Source organism: Ursus arctos, unplaced genomic scaffold (assembly GCF_023065955.2).
Source record: "Ursus arctos isolate Adak ecotype North America unplaced genomic scaffold, UrsArc2.0 scaffold_26, whole genome shotgun sequence".
Taxonomy (NCBI): Eukaryota; Metazoa; Chordata; class Mammalia; order Carnivora; family Ursidae; genus Ursus; species Ursus arctos.
In genome coordinates, this window is record NW_026622941.1 from 15618760 (window position 1) to 15643898 (window position 25139).

A 25139-nucleotide genomic window follows, 5' to 3' on the forward strand; every position below is an offset into this window, starting at 1 on the left:
ATAAAATCTTTGAAAAAAAAAAAAGTCTTCTTCAAACTCTTATAGTTAATTAAACTTACAGAAAATATTAAGAAAATACAGAAAATATTAAGTGACTACCTAAAGTGACAGTACTGCAATTTTCTGAAATTCACTGACATTGGCCATTTAGGGGATTCTAGGTAAACTTATTTTTCTTCAAACATTCACATAAACTACTGAAGTTCGAAAAATACTGTTTTACTTAGTTCACTTGAACAGTATAAATCCAAAATTACTTCCCACCTCTTCAGTGTTAAAAGGGGAAGAGGGGAGGAATTGGGTAGAAAGGGGGATAGGAGGGGGAGGGGAAGAAGTAATGCTTTCTTTGGTACAGACCTATCTCAGCCTGGCCCAGGCTCAGGTCTGATTAGAAAAATTTCAAAGCACTACAATAATCACATTAATTCATGAAAAGAATGTATCCAAGAAGAAATAATTCATAGCTCTACAGTTAATAAAGTCTCAATTTGAAATAAAAAGCAAAAAAAAAAAGGTCCCTTATTCCAATGAAATATATTGCATTGTTAAGGTCTAGTATATTACACTTATACACACTCTTGACAGAATATATCATTGCAAATAGGTGACCTTTTCCAACCCAAACACTCTCTAGAGCCCAGTTTTTAAAAAAGGCATTGATTACAAAGGTCATAAACTTCCATAGGGATTTTTTTTTAAAGAGAACAAAATGTCTTTTCAAACATTAAATTACATATATATATACAGATATTCCCTTACATACACATTATTAATATATTTAGGGGAACCATTATAAAATGGCTTGGCTGTTTTCCAACAGGCTTAAGAAACCAAAGAACAAGGAATTGCCTAAATTTCTCTATTCATTTACAAAATGATTACCTGAAAGACAATGGGTAGACTTCACAGGGAACTGTTTTGTGAGCCTCAGAAAAGAATCAAAATTGGGTGTGTCTGATGCTTCTGATAAGAATCAAGTTTCCTGGTAGGTACTTCACACCCTCCCAGGTATATACTTAATTGAGTGACAACTTAGCGACGGTATACCAGTAGCTTAAAAAGATAACACTGCCGTGTAAGGGAATAGCTCCCTTTGTTCATACTGGCACCATTATGGTGCTCTATGACCCATGATCACAGCACACTAATGCACGGCCAGTAAGAGTGGGCTCCGGAGACACACTGTCTGCATTTGAATCGGAGCTCGACCATTTGCACCTCGGGAACTCCAGCGACATAATTTAATCATCCTGTGCCTCAGTGTCTCTATTGTAAGTGTAATAATAGTTACAAAAGATGAGATTACATCTGTAAAACACTTGGCATAGTTCCTAGCTCAAGGAAAAGACTTCATAAATAGTATTAAACTATAAGATACACAAGGGCAAAGATTTCTGTCTGTCACTGCTGTGGTCCCAGTCCTTGGAACTGTATCTGGAAGACAGTAGGTCCTAAAAAAATATTTGCTACCATCTGAGTCTCACTTTGGTTGATTTCATTTTGCAATGTTAAAACAAATCCTCATAATTCCATTGCTATTGGAATCTACAACCTATGTATTTTTAGGGTTTGTTTGTTTGTTTGTTTTAGCCATTCAATGAATTTCTTCCTTTATTTCTAATGAGTCACTTTTTGGCATAGAGAAAACTACAAATTCTATTTACCTTGTCTTTTACTTAGCTACTCTGACAAATTTTCATATTGATTCTTGAGTTTTCCCAATTATCTGCAAGAAAAATAATTTGCTTTTTAATATTTATACTGATTACCTCATTTTCTGTTACATTAGCTAGAACCTTTAAAACAACATTGAAGGAAAGTAACAATATTGGATATCCCTGGCTTTTTCCTGATTTAAATGGAAATGACTTCAGCATTTAACTGTTTTGTGTTTGCTAGTAGGTTTCAGTTAATATTCTGAACTTATTTAACTGCTTTCCTCCTATTTCTCTTCAGCTAGAAGTTTGGAATGGGGCTGAATTTTATCCATTGCCTTTTTGTCACGTGTTGCTATAGCCATGCTGTTTCCCTTTTAGTTTGATGATGTAGTGAATTGGGTTGAAGCATGTCCTTGCATTTTAGAAATAATCTTACCTGTTCATTTCCTGCTTTCTAGAAATGATCTTACCTATTCATTCCTTGCATTCTAGAAATGATCTTACCTGTTCCTTGTGTATTCATTTTACACACTGACAGACTAGCTGCTAATACCTTTCAAGTTTTCAAATCTGGAATCATAAATAAAGGTAGTTTCTATATATTTTAATATTCTCTCTCTCAGGGGAAGGCACTCTATTAGAATTACGTTAATTTTTTCTAAGCTGAGTTTAGATATTCTGAGCTTGAGTTTCCTCTGGAACATTCAACTGCAGATACCAAGTAAGTTGCTAGCCGTCCATGGCTGAAGCCTGGTGGAGTGTAATGGAAGGCAGGTGCAGACATAGGCGCCATCGCAAAATGAGCAGGAATTACAACCATGAAGACAAATAGCTCCTAGAAAAAAGAAGTTATACCTCAATATGATAAGATCTTCCTTCACTCTTTTAAGTGTCTGATGAGGATGAGACACCCAGAAAAAATCTGAACTGTGTAGGATCATGGCATGCCAGACAGTAGAAAGCTTTTAAAAGGGTGATCGGCACTATTAAAAGAGAAAAGGAAATATAAAATGACCCTTGAGAAAATATCCAATTGGTTTTAGCAATAACTAGATATCAGGGACAGCAATTTCAGTAAAGGACAAGCCAGGTAGCAAGTGGAAGACACACAATGAGGTTGAGGAAATGTAGATGACGAGGATAGATCACACTTTTAAAAATTTTGGACAATAAAGGAATTGGGTAATACCAAATATATTTGGGAGAAAGATTTTTTTTTTCAGAATGGGAAAGTTTATAGCATATTCATGTGTCAAGTGTCAAGATTTTCTTGAAGACACTAAAGATACCAAAGAAAAACGAGATACTTCATAAAAAGAAGACCCACAAGATATTGAGAGGAATGGAGGCCAAGGCCATGGGATTGGTCTTAAAAGGAACAGGGAGACTTCACCCACAAAGAAGAGATAAAATAATTTTGAAATAAATGGAAAAGTAGATGAAATGTAAATAGTGGCAAGAAGTTGATTCATTTCAAGCCTAATGGCTTCAATTTTGAAGGAGGCAGCAAAGGCATCTGCTGAGAATGAGGAGACAGGACAATTGTCCAAAGAAAGGGCCTTCAGGGCTGCTGTAAATGTTCAGCAGAGTTTAGAAGGTCATGGGTATGGATGGTGGCCAAGGACAAATAAATGATTCATCCCTAGAGGCCAGGTGAGAGGCGAAACCAATTATTTGTGGAAGCATCTATCTGTATTCTATTTGTTTCCAGCAATGCTCAGCCATGCTATAGGAATAGAAAAAAAGTGCTATCACAATGCCAAGTTGCCAGACTAGAGCCTTGGTGAGCACTACACTAGAAGGACAGCCACAGTAGAAGAGGATGGAAAGGAGGCTCACATGATCAACAGTGGAATTCAAAGCTGGGCAGGGAAGAACAGAAGTCTGAGAGATTTGACCAAATCAGGAGAAAAAAAAAAAAAGACATACTGGAAGAGCTGAATGCCTGAAATCAAAGAGCAGTTGTATTGCAAGTGAGACAAGACAAACTTCTGGAGTTTAGGATTCTCAAGATGGAATATTCTTCTTTAAGGACAAGAACCTGTTTGCAGTCCTGGGAATGGAGGGCTGATGTTCAGTAGTAGAGATAAAGAAGTTCAGTAAGTTAGGGCTAGGATTCAGATGAATCAGCCACAAACTTTTAAAATCTCCCCAAATTATGGCAAAAGAGAAATGACAGGAGTGACAGAAAGGGTAACAGGTAGTGTGACCAGATTGTATGCGTTTTATTGGACAGTGCATTTTTATTAACGAGTGGTGATGGCTGTGCGTATCCAAGATAATGCCAGCTTTTCCCTCTGGCTTCCTGAAGTGTGAGATGTCAGAGTAAGGAGTCCTGTGCCCTACTGACAGCTCCCCTAAAGGAGAGGCAGGTTTCAGTTAAAGCAATAGATGAAACTCAGTTAAGACAATGCTTTGATGGAAGAAGCATCTTGCTAAAGACTGTGGATATAGCAAAGATTATTGATGGTGACATGAGGTTTCCAGAGGACTCAACAGAAAAATGTTGAATCAAGGTAATGGTAGAAACATCCAGCAAAGGAAGGAAAAAATGGAAATGAGAGGATTAGAATTAATGTTGGCAGGTGACTGGGTGGTGGTAGTGAATCTACTTTGCATCTGGTGATGAGTAACTACAGGGTTGAATCACAGGGCCTATTTAGAAGTAGACGGCCTCAGATATCATAACTCTGGCACAGGGAGGGTTCCAGAACGTATCTTGCTTAATCTCAGGGAAATTCTAATGGCCATGAGAGCTCTTGTCTCAGGAGAGGCTGCCTCCCACCTCCCAGAGCAGTGATTTCTCCACTGTAGCTCCTCCATTCCAGTTATTGAAACTATTTCATTGCAGTGATGTCAAAAATCACCCTCACATGAAATATATAGCTCCAGATATCATAATAAAAATACGGTAAGAGAATATAAAAGTTTGGAGAACATATTAACGTATCATGCCACTCTGAACAGTTGTTAGAAAGTAAATTTGGATTTGAGCTTCCCAGAAGACAAAGAAAAGAGGGAAAATGTAAACAATATATGATTCACAAGGCCCAAGAAAAACACCATTTAATCAGTTAGAGTCCCAGGAACTTTTCTGACTCTAAGAGGGAGTGAAATTTCAGCAGTGAGTCCATAGGACATTGTGTGGTGCAGTAAACAGAACCCACAAGAGCAACCCTAAGACACTGACAATTTTGCAGCTGTTTATTAAAATGTTCTTTAACACAGGATAATGGCAAAACCCTGATGTGCAGTGCTGTGAAGAATTTTGAGGTGTCAAGGTCAAGTACATAGCTCTCTGGAATGATCCAAAGGATATCTTTTAAAACTATCAGAAGAAATAGCTTAACATCTGGGTTTTTCAGGTAATCTACCATAAATACTATTTTCTTCAGACAACTTAAAAAAACAAGAATTGAAAAAAGAAGCATTTGAAGTTGTAACCTCTAGGAAGAACACAGAGTATGGAGATACCATGATATAAGAAAGCCTACATGTGGAATTTTAGAAACATAACTAAAGCACACGCATGGGGAGCCACTGCATGACTGTGCCAAAGAGAGCCAAGGGTCACAATCTTCTTCAGGAAGGATTTCTGGGTTTTCTGCAACACAGCTGAGTGACAGAGGCCCTGGACAATGTGTTTGGACAAATTTCACAATAATCACTATCTTCCATATTCACAGAAAAAATATGTTGTATAATATTTCAGATTCAGGCCAATTGAATTCTGGAGGACGTCTGCAAAAATACTGCCTTTTGTCTTCGGACGTCCTTTCTTGGCAGGACCAAGTGCCTCCAAAGGCCCAAGCCTAGATGTAGCACAAAGACTATACCATCGGGGTACAGAACACAAGACACACGTCTGCGATTCTCCATAGCGGTGGACGATGTTTTTCTACTTCTCTGATACCCAAGTTAAGCTCCTTGAAGCTCAGATTATTTATTGCATTACTTTTGTAACCTTTCTCCCAAAGGAACATGTGATCCATACACAGTTGGCATCAAATATTACTGGATGGCAGATTTGTTTTTAAAATGGTAAAATTAGATAACACATCTCATCTAAATTCATGGAATTTTCTCCCCTAATAATAGAGCCATGTGATAGCTTAAAAAACACATGCTCTATCATCATTCAGTAGCAGTTTATTCATTAGAACATTCTGCACTCTTCTGAAATTCAGCATATTTCATCACATCTCATATTTGGTTATTTTCCTTCTCAAAAGGCCTTGTTACAAATCCAATGCATTTAGCTACAAAACTATGCCCATAAGGGTACTTGGACAATAGCTTACATTTTAAATTGTAGTAATTGTGGGTGCTGCTGACCTGTCAATCTCAAATATATTTATAAGCTGCACACACAAAAATGAAATGAACAAAGCGATTCAGATTAACCAGCTCTGACTACACATTTTAAGAAAATCACTGGGTGTGCCTAGGATCCGATGCTAACAATTTGTTACGCATCACAGTGTTACAGCTTTCTAAATGGTAAGTAACTGTTTAAAAATTCTGAAGCATTTTTAAATGTTTCACTTAAACGTTTCTGCTATAAAATCTTATTGAACTGTTGCTTTCATTAATTTTCTACAGACTAGAGAGCAAGGAATTCAAGTTCGATTTTTTTTTCTTCTAACTTTGCCTACTACCAGCAAATAAACTGTGCCTCTTTTTTAAATAAACCCCTGGCCTTGAGTTTTGGCCCCTTAATAGTAGCCTACATGGTTGACTACCCTTGGTGTTAAATTTTCTTAAATTGTATTTCTGTCAGTGTATCATTTTTTTAAGCAATGGACCCTATAATAGCAAGCACTGGTCTGTCAGGAGCGCATTTTAACAGCACGACACAAGTATTTTTCACTACAGGAGACAAACAATGATATGTATTACATGCAGTAAACACTGCCTTCGGTACATAGGGTTCTCTTAGCATTTATCTGTCTAAAATCTCACTGTGTCCTGAATAGGGGGTTGTGGGGGAGGGGGAGAAACCCTCCCTGCCTCATACTAATGTTGCCAGTGGCTACAGTATAGCATTAGAAAGAGTCACTGCCTTGCCACATTTCTCATGAAAGAAGACCTTGATTTAATATTAAAAGAACAGAGCAAGGCGTTTTAGCTCATGCTTACAGAGTCCTTTCCTTTCAACAACTACCACATCTTTCTGTTACAACTCTTTCCCCAAGTATCCATACTTCCCCCCCTCGTAGTCACGAGTATGAGTATCACTCCCAAACAACTTTCAATCAAGCTTAAAAAGCTTTTTAGAAATAACAGCGCTCTCCAAATTGGGCATGCATAAATCCCAGGGATGCTTAAACAATTATCGGCATTTCTATTTCTATTTATTGTATATCTTATCCTTTAAAAGAGTCTAATTGAAAAAAATGTGCAACGGAGTATTTATGATTTGTAAATATACATTTAAAGTAAAGGTGTATACTTAAACTTCTTTAGGAATAAAGGTACATAATCAGAATGTTTATAGAGAGCGTTGTGAAAAAGAACCTCAGTAAGAAGATACTGGCATTCAGTTGTCCTTGCCACCTGAGGAAAAAGCTGCAAACATCAAGACTATGCAGGAAACCTAAAGCAAGCTGCGATTTTATATATAGTTCTTCCCTACGGGATAGTCAATGTAATGCTTCACAAGGGCCATAGAACTTTCTCATGCTAACATGTGGAGAGCGTGGGCACGTTAGATATTTCAGAAACCTACCATCTCAGGGACAAAGAAAATCGCACGTTCGATAATTCCCCCCAAAGATTCCAATTCATCTTCATTTATGTAAAATATACTATAATCCTAATTTAACAAATTCTAAAAATATCCACCGTGAAATACTTTTTCCCATATGCCTTCAGGCACACATGGCATTTCGGCATTTCTTCATCCCTCTTCTTTGTAAACGAAAAATTGATAAAAGATCTTATAACAGTAGTAGCTTCTCATATTCCCGATTACTAATCATTCTTAAACAACATATCTTAATCCACTTCTTTAATTTTCTCCTAATGTTTAATTTTCCAACTATCTTATCTTCAGAACTCAGTGCTATTCTTTCTTCATAAGAACAGAAACTCACATTGGAGGGTCCATCAAGGTGTTCAAATCTTTCCCTATGGTGTTCTCTTGACACTCACTGACAATTCTAGGAATGGGTCTATTGCTCCTATTCACAGATGGGTAAACTGAGGCTTGGAGAGGTTGAGTAACTCGCCTAAGAATATACAGCTGAATGTAGCAGGACAGGGCAGATTTCAAATCTGGACTCAGCACCATTATGCTACTTGACATGTCTAAAATCGAAGGATTAGATCTAACCACACCTACTTTGGAAGATGCTGAGGACATTAAGAAGAACTGGCGTGACTTTTATCCTTTCATAAAGCGAGACAGAAAGTAAGAACCAGCAGATGAATGCACCATAACAGCAATAGATGACTAACTTGCCATTAATGATAGTTGGTAGGGGAGAGGGCAACACCCAGTGTGGTAGAACAAGAAGAAATACAGCGTAAAATGATTTAAAATACACTGGCTGTGTTAGAATGAATGTAGGATAAAAAACTTGTGACTGTAAAAAACCGAGTTGTGGTTAAAAATGAAAGGCTCTGTTTACTACCCAGCAGATAAATCCTCAAAGGAAAATCAAAAATATTTTTTTCCAACTTAAAATCTCCTGATAATGTATAGCTTTTTCTGAAGCCACTGCAGAAATCTACCATTGATCAAGAACACAAGTCATATAACACCTTTAGCCAAATAAGCGAGTGGTCTCTATTGGCAAAGACAATTGGTAGTTCAATAATTACTACTACCAACATTATTTAAATAACAAGCAAACTGTCAGGTCAAGATCAAGCAACTTTTCCTTAAAATCAAGCTCAAATTGATGTGCTCTGGTAGGTGAGAATCACAAAATGATTAGGAATACAGGTCTTTAACTCAACCAGGACAAGATGGCAGGGCCTACAGATGTCCCATCTATCAAAAAAATAGGAGGGCTGCTGAAATTGTAACAAAAAGAAGCACTCAGGATGTACAAGATGACAGTAAAAATCAAGATTTGTAAAGCCATTTGGCCACCACCTTCTTGTAGCTTTCTGAAAAACAGGTTTTGGATTTCTTTGTGTTGAAGTATATTTTCAATGCTCACCCATTCATGCTCTGCCTCTGTGTAAGATTTCGAGGCACATTAGTACAGCTTCTCAGGCAATACTCATGATCCATCCCAGCCCGTTTTATAAATATAAATACAGGCTCAAGTACTTTGATTTGTATTTAAATTTTAAAGTTTTTTTTTTCATTTTTAAAAGTAAAGACAGTTTGTACATACAAATCCCACTCTCACAAACAGAAATGCATATTCATCTTTTAGTTTTCAAGAATAATCCTTAGCACTTCTTGATGTGAAACTAAATTTAGTGAACTGGGGTTAGGTTAGGAATGGGAAATAGGAGGATAAACAGAACGTTTATGTAACAGTTGCTCCATCTCATCAAAAATACGATTAAATAAATTGTTTTAAATAACAATAGGACTTTGATGCATTTCCTCTCGATGGTGGATTTGGAAACATTTACGATAATTAAATATGTTATTTTAAATATTTTATACTAGAAAATAATTTAATAAGGCTTGGGTTGACTTTTAAAAATAATGAAAGTAATCACCCTTCAGAGAGCCTTTGAAAAATCCACATCTTTGCAATTTTTATTACCCAAGTATTCAAAAACTATCAATTACGTTGTGATCAGGACAGAGCTTAACAGCATCTTTGGCCATGGTGTTATACTCATGCATGCTGTGTTGGCAGCCTTAGCTTATCAACATGGACATTCCTCTGTATTTCACCTTGAAATACTACCATGTATACATTGTCCTGATGAGTTCTGTAATCCCAAAGGGAATGCTGTCTGGAATAGCTTATCTCAATAAGCTTCACAGCAATTCCCACACAGAAGTATTATCACTTCCTTATGGAACATTTAGAAAAGTAGAGGGCATCTTGGTTGTAACAGCAACAGGGAATACCATGGGACCACCTAATGGTTGCTTTTAATCCTTGTCTCTTCTGCTTTCACTCATTTCAACCATACTAACATCCTTGATGTTCCTCAAACACATCAGAAAAGCTCCCATTGCAAGGACTTTGTATGGGCTCTTTCCTGTGTCCAGAATGTCTTTCATCTACAACCCCGTGGCTGGCTCCTTCACCTTTTCATTTCTTAAGTTACCACCTCAACAAGAACAATGTTGAATGAGAAAATGGGGACCAATGACGTGTCAATTTTGCCTCTGTTGATTGTACTGATATCTGTGATAAGAGAAGAGAACAATGCAAATTGCATGAAAGTTACAGAGCTAACTCCGTCATACCTGGCATCCAAAATACAACTATGAAGCTCAAAGCCCAGCTTCTGTAATAGGACTACTAGCTCACAAAAAGATTTTTAAAGAGCCCAATTTTTACATAGTGTTTATAACCTCTCTTCCTCAAAAATTCTTCTAATCTCTTCTGAGTATACCTCTTCTCATTCTCTATATTGCTTCCCTGGGACATAACTAGGCTTAACCTCTTTACATATTTTACTTAGTTATTGAACAAAAAATAGTGACGACGTCAGTTGTAGAAAATTTGAAAAATCATTTGCCCTTAAGTTCTTCCCAAATTTCTCCTTCTGTCTACCTTATTCTTTACATAGTAAAATATTAATAACTTTATGTTTATATATTATATAAAATCAATTAGAAATATAATATTCCACATTCATTATTTATAGGAATGAGGTATTGGTACTCAAATATTCGTTAAGTAACTAAATGGTTTCATTTTTTAAATGTTAGAGAGATAGCAAAGCGTGTAATCACAAATATAAACTCCACTACTACCCACTCAATAAGGACGTGCTGTGGAAAGAGGGGATTCTTGTAGCTCAGGAACTTTCCAAATTTTTTTTCTAATAAATGGCCACAGAAAATACTAGTTTGTAAGTTTTAAGGCAATTGTATAACTTATAATTTCTTTGTATCTCCCAAAGCACAAATGATCTCTCAGTGGAAATTCACATGCAATACTTACAGGCTTTAAAATTATGTTCATAGTAGAGTTGAACTTCTCACCTGGAAAATACAAATAAACCTGCCCACTGAAACTAATACTCATATTTAGTGTTAGAAGTTATGACGGCTTTTTCCATTTACCTCTCTTACTCCCTCCCCCATTCATCTAAGCAAAGTAACAGGTATTAATCACTCATCTCACTCGGTCTAATATATAGCTATTGGCCAGAATATATTTTTATTGAGCAGTTGATAAACACAAAAGAAGCATCATGTTTCATGCCATAGGTATTCTGAAATGTAACAGCCCTGCACCTGCTATTTTGGGGGAAATGCGAGCCATCTATTAAGGACATCACATAAGAGATTTTGAAATGTTGTAACAACAAGAGAACAAAATAATTTCAAAAATAGTATGCCCCTCTGTTAGAATTTTACAATAAAAACATAGCATTGTTCTAAAAGTTTTAGAACATGAGAATAAACTAGCAAGTCCAAAATGTTCTTTTTCCTCTTGGAGTTGCCTGTTGGGATCCTACAACATAAATGAGATGGGAATTTATTTTCTCTCAGTGGTATTTAGTTTACTATTCAGTGTTCGCATTAGCACATTTTATGAAGTTTCCTTCCCCTTTACTAGTCCTTGTCATATTTGATATTTATGTTTACTAAAACTGATTTTCTGTTTTTATTAGTAGGATGGGTTTAATGTAGATGATGTTTTACTGCATTAGTAATAACAATTTTATTTAAATATGGCTTTGTTGTACTCCTCTGCAAATAATCTTTGAATTCCTGAGAGTCTTTTATTTTCCCTGTAGCCCAGTTGGAGAGTTTTTAATATTAAATTGAATCATAACAACACATGCTGGTTAGAGTCTAACTTAATACATGCAGCTTAATGTTAATTTTCCAACTTCAAATCAGAGATCTGACTATTCCAAGATGATTATTTATCTCAAGTGTGATTTTGTTTTAAACTAGTAAAGTCCACAGCTAGAGATTTTTGCATCATAAAAAACTGGCACTCTGAAGGAAAAACAAATTAGCAAAAGATTTGGAATCTTTACATAACTACAAAAAATATTATTGAGGCGGAGATGCTCTATCAAGTAGTTATGGAAACAGAAGGAGAAGGCAAAAGGCACAGGTGACTGCACAGGTGACTGATGTGGGTAGTTTGTGAATACAGTAAATACGTTTGATGCATATAATAAAAGGGTGTGCTTAGGTCCTAACTCCTTTAGAGGAAAGTTATCAATTAATATCAATAAAAAGGGTCAAAAAAACCTCAATAAGCTTTAAAGTAAGAACTAAAAATCTAAATGCCACGTTTCTTGCTTCACAATGTAAACTTCCACTTCAAAACAAATTTCTTACAAATAGCCTGAAAAGGGAAATATATGGTTAATCATTAAAACAAGTGTGTTATGATGGTAGAAACAGGTACAGGACAGACAGTATCAAACTCCATCAGAGCTGAGAAAACCAGAATTGGGTGATAAAAATCACAAGGGAATATACTTGGGCATTCTATAGTATTCTAAAACTTGTCTTTCCTCTTAGGATGGTGAACACCCTATTAGAATACGTCAGTGCTCTAGTTACAATCCTAAGAAATTAGCTGGCATCAAGTATCTAATTTTACAAGTTTCAAAGCCTGTCGAATGATGGTGATCTGGCGAAAGTCAATCACGACAAAAGTTAATGTCCACTCTAAGGTCATACAGAGTCTACTATGTGTATGTGCAGCGTGAACATACAAACGGACACCTCTTTAATGCTTAACAAGGGGAAATTCAACGTATCTGCAGGAGTAATCACTTGTATAAGCCAACGAAAAATTAAAATGAAAGAAAAATGCCTTTTTGAAGAAATATGGTTAATGCAAATGTTGTTTAAAAAATATCTGGGCAATTGAATAGAAAAAATATTGTTGTTCTCATTTTTACTTTCCTGGTTTTCAAGATCTCCTCCTGCATTTACAACTCTTATACTGATTAAAGTGAGAGATGTTAGCTAATTTATTTTGGAAGACAGGATGAGGTTGCAGTATATAATTTTGAGTAATAGAAGACATTCACGGGAACAGGAAAATGTTTTCAAACCAAATGCAAAAATAAGATTTCAGTGCCTCCCAGGGTAATGAAGGAAAATATAATGGTTGCTTAAGGTTGTGTAATTCTTCTTTTAGGTTATATAATTTTTATGTGAGGCAAAATCCTGAACTACATAATACATTTCTACAATGCATATATTCATCAAAACCATTTACAAAATTACCACTTTCAGCATATTTTCAGAATGAGATTCCTTAATAAATTATGTTTATGCAGTCAAAACACAGCATTAAAATTTATTATTAGTCACTTAATGGAAGTTAATGGTGAGTTTATAAATGAAGTGCTGGCTTACTTTGATATACTCTAAGAGCAACCAAAAATAGAGATTCTTTCCCAGAGTTCTATGTATTTATAAAGTGCCAAATAAGCAATTTTAGCAATTCTCAAATGTAGTTCTTCCAGATGCATTTAATCCTAAATATACTTGTAGAAACAGAATATTTTTCTGCTAAGTCAGGTATGTCTAACTTATCCATCTCACGTGTAAGAACTATCCTGACTGAAGTACTCCATGCTTTATAAAAAGATTTTTAAAAACAGTAAAAATATAGAAACAGTGTGAAGTATTTTCGCATTTTCAATATTCTTGAGGGAGGTATTTTCGGTGAAAATATCTTGTCTATAAAACAAGCCAAAACAAAACACTCGTTCACTGAAAATGGATGCATTACAGAGTAAGGACAGAAAGATATCGTCGATAAATTTATAAATGAGACATTCTATATGTAGATAAAATACTTTGAACAGAGACTGCTGCAGAAGAGTTGTCGCTTAGGAAGTGCAACAATTTTTCCTAGAATGAGGGGCACTCTCTCAAAGTATTGTACGAAACAAAACGATCGCTCCTGATTTGTACTGGTCCTTGAGTAGTATGTTTGAAATAAAATTCAATAATGCTTTCCTATGATAAAACAAAATGTAGACTTAAAATTACAACTTCTTATAAAGCTTTAAATAAGGTAAGATCACTTATGAGGAATAGAACAATATTTTTTAAGAGATCGTGGAGTCTAATACACTCATATGCTAAAATATTTCATAATACTAAGATTAGTTACACATTTAAATATGATAAAAATTATGATTATAATGAAGTGTTAAGAAAACTCAAATGAAGCTTGTAGAAAAGAAGTTCGTTTGGGAGGAGTTTAATTGATTGTAAAAAGCTTCAATTTTCAGAATTCACAACAATAAAAGGTGATTTTTCAGATAATAATAATGCAGCGATTTCTGGGGAAGTTATTTTCAACTGCCTAATGTTAAAAAGAGGACAATGAAGGAAAAAAAAGAATAAACACTCTATTCAACACAAAAAAAGTGCCTACGCAGTGAGTTGTCAGATAAAATAATACAAACAACATATTCGTGCTTACTTTTAAGGTTGTAATTATGTACTGATATAAATTTAACCTTATATAAAAATTTAGAGGCACCAGATTTGATTAGTGTGAAATAGAGTTATAGCCAGATTAATACTCTATGTAGCATTTAATTTTCATTTTCTATTTGAAAGTTATTATATTATTATATTAAAGCATGTAAAATTTGTAGTCAGCATAACAGTTTCAAATCCTTTCTCTTAATTGACCACTATGGTGGCACACGAAGCATCATTCTCTCCCAGCAGCTTCATTTTAAACAAATCATTCTCAGATATAAAAATAGCAAATTACATTCAATGTTATATAAGGCATTTTCAGTTTCTCATATAGGAAGAGCTATATAAGCAGCTTCTATGCTATATATCACAGCAAACGGCTTTGAATACATTCTTTGCTGAGACCCCATTCAGAGATACAAGATCTAGCCTTCGGCAACTTGATGCTTAAAATACACAAGAAGTTTTAGGCTTAACAAAAAAAATAAGCAAAAATCGCCCAAACTCTTGAGTGGTCAATTCTGATATTCTTTACTGCCTCCAAGTTGAAAAGTAAAGTAGTTTGTTATTTTCCCCTGCTTCTGACTTCTTAACACTTGCCACAAAATTTTAATTCTATGATTCCGATTACACATTACTACTTTTTCATATTTTCCAAACTGAAACAAGGATGATAGATAGATTAGCAGTGCCTAGAGTCCCATGAACATCATGACTCAGACTGCTGTATTTATACAATAATTATTAATCTACTTTGGGCATTCTATTATTTGTAAGCTCTAGTTCAACGTACAAAGATGCCTCCCTTGTCTAATTTGTCATAAGTTCAACTTTAAAAATAAAAAAGCTACAAATGTGTTGGATACATTTTTTAACATACACATTTTCTAGGTCTTGGTGTATAAATATTGATGGGCAGATTGGCTTCATAGTTTAAGGCAAGAAAGCATGTTAACAGAGGAAGTTTTAAAAGTCAATCCCTCTGTGTCTTTACCTAATGAATTTCCGAAGGCAGAGAACAATCTTACAAACTGGCAAATTCTCTCTCATCGGATATGTGCATTGTATATTTTACAGAAAAATTAAAGATATTATACCAGCTCCGTTATGGAAAATGAATTGTTAAGATCTGGAACTCAGTACACAAAGGGTATAATCCTCTTTCTTTTTCTTAAATATAGCTAATTGTGTCACAAGGAAGGAAAAAAATCTGAGAGAAATCATATTTATCATAATAATAGTTTCTATAACTCTAAGAAAATATCTTATGATTTAAATTCTTGTATTCATTATTCAAAGAACTTGAAAAAACATGTCATCACTACCACTACTCAAAGTAATGCAAAATAAAATGTTATAACTTCAAGACTCATTGTTCAGCATAAGAAGTGTTTTTTGTCTCCTTTTTTTGGAAGAAGAAGTTAATTAGGAAGTTAAATACAAAATACTTGGCAAAAGTATTTCACTCTTCTCTAGATATGAAAAAATTATGTGGGCCAAGATAATACCTACAATCAATACTTTACCAGTACAGATAAAACTAGTTTTTTTCTTTGTCATTTTCCATATTCTTACTTACTGATGCCTACCGATTTAGACAGAGAAATACAAATCTGTAAGTTATTTATGGCTTGTTTGGTGCCTTAAAGAAATCACACACTATCCAAACACCAAAAACAAAATAAAACCACTCGTGAATAGGATTTAAATGGTTAAGCCTCAACTGCGCAAAATACAAAAAGGAACTAAGGGAAACGAGAAAAATTATTTTCAAAGCTCCCGAAGACAGACACAGAATATTACTTGCTCACTGATCATATTACAGATTTGGGTAATTAATAAACAATTAGATAGTAACAATTTTACATACACCTTTATTTTTCTTAATTTCGTCTTATTATCTAAAATTATGCTCTCACACAGCAGGCATCCAAAAAACATTTTTGAATGACTATACCATTCAAAGAAATTAATTTATAAAGTTTGCCTAATTGTATTTGTCTATCTGACATACAGAATTAGACTATTAAATTTCCAATAAGAGACATGCTGCTGAACATCGACAGTTTCACTGAGATACACACTTCTTACATTAAACTACATACCACATCTGCAGCATAATCTATAACATACAACACAGTGTTGTAAACACATTCCAATCCCCCATTTCACCTCTACAATTTTTAAGTATTGATGAATTACTCCCTGCCAAAGAAGTCACATTATATACAACAAACCTTCAGTTTAAATAAGGAATAAGCTTGCTGTTAACAACTTAGTTTGAAATGTTAACAATCCTTAGGCTGTTAACATAACAACTGGCCTTTAATGTGGTAATGACCAATTTAAGAGGAAATTATACTCTGAGAAATGAATATATTGGCAATCAGGACGAGGGTTTTGATTTGAAAGAGTATGATTTTTTTTTTTAACAAGTTAATGAACGATAAAAGTTTGAGCCTATCGGAAATTAAGTTATGTCATGAAAAAAATATCTATCTTAGAGAAAGATAAGCATTTCTGATACGGAAACTATTTTGATAACTCCCTTTCAACAAAACACTTACTGGAGATTATCAAATGGCAGTTTAACATCATATTTTTATTACCATTAAGAAGACGAACACAAAACAAGTCTCAGGTTTCTTTCTGAGCTTGCTACTATATTCACAACTGCAAAACAGTTTAACTCACGATACAGGGAGTTCATTGGCAAAGTATAAATTTTTAAAATCCAGCTATTTCAACATACTTTCTTTAAATCTTACTTTTTATCTTTATTGCTTATTAGAACACCTTAATCTCGCCCAGACTATACAAGCTCCTTGTTTCGGAATTGTTGTTACATAAATCCCCTTGACACACTGCAGTTGTAAACAAATATAAAAGTCAAAAAAAGAGTCAAAAAGCCATGACTATTGGTTAGTGAAGATAAAGCAAACTAGGAAGCATTGTTAAATCACTGAAAGCAAATGCAAACGCTTTATGTGGAAATGAGGCCCTATTTCACAATGAGCAGAGGAAAATTTTTTATTTCAAAGAAAAAGTTCAAAGACTGAAGTTCTAAGAGAATTCACGGAATAAGTTAATTCTGATTAGTTGTGCCACCACAATAAGGGAAATCCTGGCTATACAGTCACTTCCCATTGTTGGCACCTTGCAAGTATTTTGTGCCCCTGGAACACAGAGGACTAGTAACAAGTGGTCATAGTTAGCCAGGAGGCTGTCAGGTGAGGCAGTCCTAGGAGGGGGAAGAGTAGAATCTGATAAACTGTTCTGGATTCACCCTTTTAAACTACCTCTACTCAAATGATATATATTTTTAGATAAAGATTAAATCAGACCAAGAAATAACTGAATTACATACAGGGAAGAACCAAATTCCCTAGAAAAGACTTCTCCAAATGACCAAGACGGTTAAGGAGCTACAGTTGATTGATAAATTTTGTGTCATAAAGGAAAAAAAAATTCAAAATAAATCGCTTAATGTCAGGCTAGAAAAATGATTAATTGTATCAAATATGAAAACCCAAATGATGCCATATATCATTTCTCTAATTTGATAGGTCCTACTTTATTAATATATGTAATTTGCAGTTGAATCAAGTCACAAAGTTCCCTGAAAAGCAAAATAATTTTTCTTAAATAGAAGTTCATGTGTTGAGTGCTAAATGCTGGGAAACAGGTTTAGTGGGCTTCATGGTTTCTTAAGCAAGAACATATGAATTGTCCTCAAACTGTTCAGATGTTTCCAAGTTTAGAGAGTGGCTATCATCTCCCCGTAAGGATGGAGATCTTTACTGTGTTAATTTCCATAACACTACTGGCAAGTCTGAGGCCGTTACTGCTCAGTGATATCTTTGTGATGACCACTTGGAATGCCACTGAGGGTGGGGGGATGTATTCATACTTGGGGAAAGTTTTCAAAACCATATAATAAACATGCTAACAAACACCAACTAATCTCAAACTGCTTTTCTTTGACAAATCAGAAACAGAAGATAGCTGAATAACTCCTGGGTCAAGCTCAGCCTACTCTGTCAGTTTGGTGTAAGACAACACTTACATGCTGATTTCTACCAAATACATCCTTGCCGTGAACTGGAGGTTTCCTTCTGGGCAGTGGGATCACCTATTTCTAACTATGAGCATCTAGGCAGGCCAAATGGAAACACTTGAGATACGAGGCTTTCCTGGCCATTCCTTGAGCAAGAATTTGCATACGAGGCAACTGGCAACATTTTGAAGGCTGACAGGTCAACGTCTTTCAGGAATATAAGCTAGTAGTAAGGAAATGAAACCCAAAAAAAAAAAAAAATACACTTACAAAAGTATTTTAAAAGGAATCCAGTCATCACTGGTGTGCAAGGATAATTCCTACCTCAGATAGTCTCTGCGACAAAGGATAAGATTAGCTTTAGTGTACAGGGTGGAGCCCACCTCTCCCAAGCGACAGTCACAGCAGGCACACTTCAGGCAGTCTTCATGCCAGTATTTGTCCAGTGCCTTTAGAAGATACCGGTCCTTGATCTTTCGGTTGCAGCCAGCACAACCTTTCGGCTTGGTGTCTGGCTGGACTGAGAGCATTTGTATACCTAAAGGAAGACAAAAACAAGAAAGAGAGCTGGGACTACAAGAAGATGCCAAAAGACCTTAAACGAGCTTCATATTTAATCCTGCGTGTCTCAAGGAGTGTTAGACTCTCCTCTGTAGGGGCATACCAAAACCACACTCAATTGTAGAAACAAAAGGCTCAGACCTTATAAAGTCCTTAGACTTTACATAAATCATTTAGAAAGTCACACATACAAAGTGGTGAAAATAACACATTCTTGGTGTATATGGTAAGTTGGCATTATACACACCAAGTTAAGCAACCTTAAATAATTTTGTAGAGTCCCCCGTTCTCTACATAGGGTGGTTCCTTTGGGAAGAAAATGTGAGTGAATGGCTAACAACGTTAAAGAAAGCTACTTAACAAACTAGTACAGGCTATAAGAGTCAAGAATGAGTTTTTCTTTACTGGGTAGAAATTTGCTTGCTATGTGCTTGGTGGTGGAAGAGAGTGCACCCTTCTGGGATTACACTAACCTGACTTAGCAGTGGAGATGTTTATAGTTAAACACACAGTGCAGTCCTCCAAAAAGCTCACCAATACTATATTGCTTATTTGCATCCAAATACTTCCTTCTGTGCTCTTGATATTTCAAATTATTCCTTATGTTAAAATTTTAAAAATGAATCTATACTCACAAAAACATCAGCCAGTGCTCTATTAATGGCAGCTTACTTCACTGTATACTGCATGCTTTGATATAAAACTAAAGTACAGGATTAATTTATTACCATAAACATGTACTTATTTATTTTATAAGGGAAAGAAAAAACAACAGAAGGTAAAATCTAAATATATATAATTTACATAAACATATGTACATAAATATATTATATGCATATATCTATAGTGCACTAGACATAGGATGTTTGTATCTTTCAGAGCTATATCTCCATCCTAAATAAGGAGTCTAGCTGGGTTCTGTAGGTTTTACAACTTGACTGAAATTTTTTCAATGAAAGGCTATTCCCCTTTGAGTTTCTTCTTCTGTCCCAAGTGTCAAACATCCAGCTTAAAAAAAATAGAAATAAAAGCTGGATCAACTATTCAGAACTTCGTGTTTATCAAATAAGCCATTCTAAGCACTATGAAATACTGTAGACATTCGATTCCCAACTCCCTCATTTTACAAATTGTGAGGCGGAGGCCTAAGAGAGTTTAAGGACTCGCTCAAAACTGAATGACAGTGAAGTACTAGATTTGGTGGTCTTCTTACAGTCCAGAGATCCCACTCCTGGAGGATGCATCCTCTCCTACGCAGAAAGTTTTAAACTATACAAAACACCAAACGCGGATGCACTTGAAACAGTTCCAAGAAAAGAAATGCCAAGCTATGATTTTAGAGTATTTCCCTACTCCAAATAGCTAAACCTCCTTTAGTTTCTTCTGGTGCCTTCTGATGAAGGCTTCACGTCCATTAGCTTCACAATCTTTTTTTCTTTTTTAATCACACTGGTAAGAGACACCCAGGCACTGTACCCTCAGAGCTGAATAACTTTTCTCGCTGCAAATAATACATGGATTGCACGTAATATCGTTATGATGCTGAACTTCCATTAGAAAAGAACTTCTCTGGCAGAGCAATGGAAGAGGGAATGGCGGGGAAGAAAGCAGGGTGGCTGTTCTTTCTACATGCTATGCATAGCCGTGGTAGTCGGAGCTGCAGACTAGCAGCTGGATTTGTACCGAAGAGCAGGTGGTATTCCTATAGCCTGCTTTCTGTTCCTTTTCTTTGAAGGAGCTGAGGGTCTAGTGTAGATTAATCATAACCCTTGATAGCTCTGCTAAATCTCACTCTCTAGAACTTCTAACAAATGAAGTTTCTTTGATCAGAACTAGTTACCGTCTCCGAGCAAGGTTCCACAAGGAATAAATCCCATTAATTACAGTACAGAACATATCCAAGTGCCTCTTCACCACACACCTGGGGGGAGGGAGAAATTTTGATTTGCGAAATGACACTCTGTATTTCGCTATTGAAGACATCAAGAGACATGAGTGGCTATTCTAATTAGCCAATTTATAAGGCTATTAGTTTTTCACATCACAAAGCTGAAAGAAATTTTAAAATCCTTTTCAGTTGTAGCTCAGCTCTATTGCCCTTAGTTGAGTTACTACCATCAAGCGTAGAAGGTCAGCTATCTTTATTCAAAACACTTTGCAACCAAGACAGGGAATACCAACATTTGGCACAAGTAACACTACCCTGCTTGTCTTCACAAAATGTTTTTGTTGTGTTGACATTTTAATTTAGCACTCAGAGGCCAATTAATATTTGAAACTCTTACTTTCTGTTTGGCCTTGGGCTTGAAGGAGTTTGATATTTTGCACTCCATCCTGGTACCTTCTTTTCGAGAACAGCATCACATTTCTCTTGGAGAGGAAATCTTTTCAATAGGATGCAAGTTAACAGTCAAAAAAGAACTATTTAGTAGTCGCCACATTGCCACATACCTAAAAGGCACAAAGCATCAGCAGCCCCCCTCACCACCCTGAAGAGCCCGACTGGGTAGAGTTATGTGTTCGGAGCTGAGAAACATTTCACAAGTTGCTCATAGCACATCAGGACTCATAACTAGTTTTAGATTGGCATGTAAATTGTTCTGAGGGAAATTCTTATTGCCTCTGAGACCCTGCCATTCTGAGTTATTTGACAGTTTAAGGGAAATCATAATTAAAAAAAAGACATAAATAATAGCCTGTGCAGTGTGGTGTGCAGAAATAAGTAGAACCATTTCATTTAAACTCTGGTGAGCTTTTAATTGCCTGGATTGCATTGTGAGGCGGCCTAACGGTTGATTGCCTCCATTATGTTCCCTTGTTCTGTGCCATTCATCCGCGCAGTCTCAGCTTCAGTAGTTAACACAACAAAGTAACCACAACTCCACAACACACAGGGGCTTAAAAAAAATAATCATAATCAAAGATTTGCAGCACTTAGACACAGTCTTTTATATTTTTGGACTAACTACACATAGTGAATGGAAAACATTTTGTCCCTGTCGGAAGATTCACAGAGAACAATTTGGGAGAAGGAACAGGAAGAGGGAATACATAAAGGGGGTTGGCAGAGATGAGGTGCCTCAGGAAGATGCTAAAATGGGAATGCAGGTTCTGCAGCTGGGAGCAGTGACACAGATTAAAAGAATTTGGCCAACGTGGCCATTCGATTGCCAAGAGGTACCAAACAAAAGATTTTTTCTCCTCCTGCCCATCTTCATCCTCTCCCCAACCCCCAGACCCGACTGGAGAACTGTATTGGGCCTAAAAGCTTGTTTCTCTCTGTTCACTGGCCCAAAGCATCCCTATAGGCTGCAGCCCCCTAAGGGACAACAATGCAAATAGATGTCCCCAGATCTCAGGCGCTGGAGCTGCCTAACTCTGTTCTGCCCCTTCAACTCCCAACCCCCTCCCCAGCCTTCCACCACCCCCTCCCCTTTTTGAGCAATGGAGCTGGGAACCAATTTGATTCCCTTTTTCTCCAATGCAGCTGCAAGGCTCAGAGATACTGACATTTTTCCACTCTTATCAGTTTAATTACAGTTACCATGGCAGCAAAGTGCTAGTGCTTGGCAAAGGCCAACAAGAGATTTGCAAGACTGAGTTCAATTTTGATGCAGCTCACATGCAAAAAAAAAAAAAAAAAAAAAAAACTACTACTAATAATAATAAAAAAAAAATAAGAAACATACATACAGTCTAACAAAGAATCCCTTGCGGAGTTTATGCTCTAGCCTTTTGTGGTTGTGTCTTTGCAGCCACACAGGGATGATTTGCAAAGAATGTAGCAGTATTTGTTGCACCTAGCAAGATTAATTGGTTTAAGCAGCAGTCTTTCAAAGCAGTTAGAACAATAATATTTCGGATCTTTTTAAAAAGACACAAAAGCAGCAGAAGAGCAGGAAAGCTTTTGAGCAGCCAAGAGTGCCGAGCGCCGGCAAAGTGCATCTATGATAGATTGTAACCTTACCAAAACTTTTCTCCTTTTTCTGCATGAGTTGACTTAGGCGTGCCTGAGTTGTAGCAGCTTCGCATTGAGCACCAAGCCCAAGGTAGAAGTGGAAGGGGGTCTCCTGGATTTAGCTCAAGTGTGGACCTGGTGCGCAGCCTACACTGCCGAGGACCGACTATTGTGAAGCCACTTTGGGAGCGGGTCGGAGTGGCGGCAGGGGGTGGGGGAAGGGACGAGGGCGGCCAGACGAGACAGAGCGCACACACAGAGCCCCTCGCAGTGTGGCAGTGTGCAAAATGATGGCGAATGACAAAGCCACATGCTTCCCTAACTCTGCCCGTAATCCTAAAATCCCAGCGGCCCCTTTTAGCTTCGTGGTAACAAATGGATTTGATTAAACTGTCACATGCAGCGTTAGCATAGCATATCATGTTCAATATGAAAAAGATCATAAATCTGACTTGTATTTCATAACAGCAATCTGGGTAGCCCCCGTAAAATTGTGCTGCATCAGTTTGAATCTCAACGTCGTAGGACATAGGCACCTTGTTCCACGGAACCTGTCTCTTGTGGCCACTTCTTCCCCCCCCCCCCAAATAGTCACTTTTCCATCTCGCAGGAACAACATTTTCTTATTATGGAAAAGTGGGGAGAGGCAGAAGTGTCGACAAAGACCAAAAGATTGCAATTTCAACTCTTGGGGGAGGGGGCTGTGAATTCCAGCAAGTGCACAGAGTGGGTCCGGAACCCACCTAAGCGCTGAATTCCCTTCCAATGGGCCAGGCCAGAGCGAACCTCTCTCCTAATTCCAAACTCTCCCTGCCCCTCTCTTCCCGGGAGTCAGGGGTGTGGAAACGCTGCGGCTCATCCTGAACTTTGACTATTACCCACTCGAGTCGTACTTGAGACATTCCGCGCCGCAGCCGCTCTCCCTCCTTCCATCAACATCTTCCGCCTGCATCTATTTCATGTCTCATCATAAAAATAATGAAGCCTCACATGATTTAAACAAAACCGTCTCAGCAGAGCTGCAGCCCGAGTGAAAGTTGCAGTGCGGAGCTGGGCTGCAGCTCCAGTTTATGCCTCATTAGGAGAGGCTGGGGAAGAAAAAAATACCCACATCCGCACACGCACGCGCGCACCCGCAGACACACACACCACAAATAAGCCGACGCGTGTGTACACAGTTGCTGCACTTACCTTCTCAATTAAGCGATACAGGGGGAGGCCGTTCAGAAAGCACAGTGGCTGCTTTGTAGTGCTTCTCCTTGGGAAAGGTCAAAAAGAAGCATTGTTTGAAAGAAAAAAAGAGGGGGAGGGAAATCTCTATTTTTTAAGTTTAAAATAATGAGGTCCTTAAGGATCCGCCAAGTGATGGTGTTGACCGCATCTGAGCCACAGGTGTCCTCCTTTTAGGCAACTGCAGTCCGAGGCTGTCTCTCTCCGTCCTGGCTCAAGACAACTTACCCCAGCAGCACGCGAGGAGCCGAGCTGAAGGAAGCCCCGGCTCTCAGCTGCAAAATGCAATCCCTTCCCAGCCAGACATAATACAGCCAAAGAAAAGGTCACTCAGTTATTACTGAGCCGGCGGAGCCCAGGCAGCGCTTGTCAAGACCACAGAGAAGCAGCTCCCTTCCGATTTAAGACTATTTACCTCTCGCCCCCACCCCTCCCCTCTTCTCTCCTTTCCTTCTCTCCCTCCCTCTCTCGCTCGCTCTCGTGTGCCTGTTCTGCAGCTCAGTCAAGTACAGCCGCCCTCGGAAAGTGCAAAGCAGCCACGAGACAGATCGGGCTTTGTTGCTAATTTCCCAGGGTGAAAATTTACAAGCCTGCGAGTGCAGTCAGCACAGCCACACGCATATGCTACTCACAAACGCTGGGGACGACCCCGCGCACAAAAAGTGACCTCTGCAGGAGTCGACTGGAGAAGACCCTACCTCCTGGACCCGTCCAAAAGAAGTCCTGCGAAAGAGCTCCGGAGGAAAAGGATCGGTTTCCTAAAATAACCGGGGCATTTTGGAATAGGTGGCCACATTTAAAGCAAACTGTCTTCCAAAGCCATTTCGGAAGCTACCAATTATGGAAATTAAAATAAAGCAAGAGAATCAAACTGCTACTAGAACACACTGGAAAAACACACTACCCTCCTCTTTAAGAAATATCTGGGGGGCGGGGGGTGGAAGCCTGGTCTCTGACTTCCATTAATGAACTCTAAAGTCGCTGCTCAGCAGGGCAGTTATGCCACACAAGCAGGGTCCAGAGCATGGCATACTCCCCCTTCCTCCAGTGGTCCAAGAACCAAACTGTGAACTTGTTTCCCATTAACCAATACTAAAC

General features: G+C 37.4%; 1 protein-coding gene across 3 annotated transcripts in view; it reads right to left on the reverse strand.

Annotated features, from left to right (window-relative positions):
• Nucleotides 1–25139, reverse strand: part of LMO3 (LIM domain only 3) — a 55240-nt gene that overhangs the window by 29219 nt on the left and 882 nt on the right. For 2 of the 3 annotated variants that reach the window (XM_057303250.1, XM_057303248.1), the window contains exons 1-2: nt 24003–24394; nt 18617–18830 (exon numbers count right to left, since the gene is read on the reverse strand). In XM_057303250.1, the coding sequence (XP_057159233.1) occupies nt 18617–18822 (206 nt within the window). In that variant the 5' untranslated portion in view covers nt 18823–18830; nt 24003–24394. Of the gene's footprint in view, nt 1–18616; nt 18831–24002; nt 24395–25139 lie in introns of those variants that run through there. The other variant, XM_057303249.1, reaches the window with a different exon arrangement.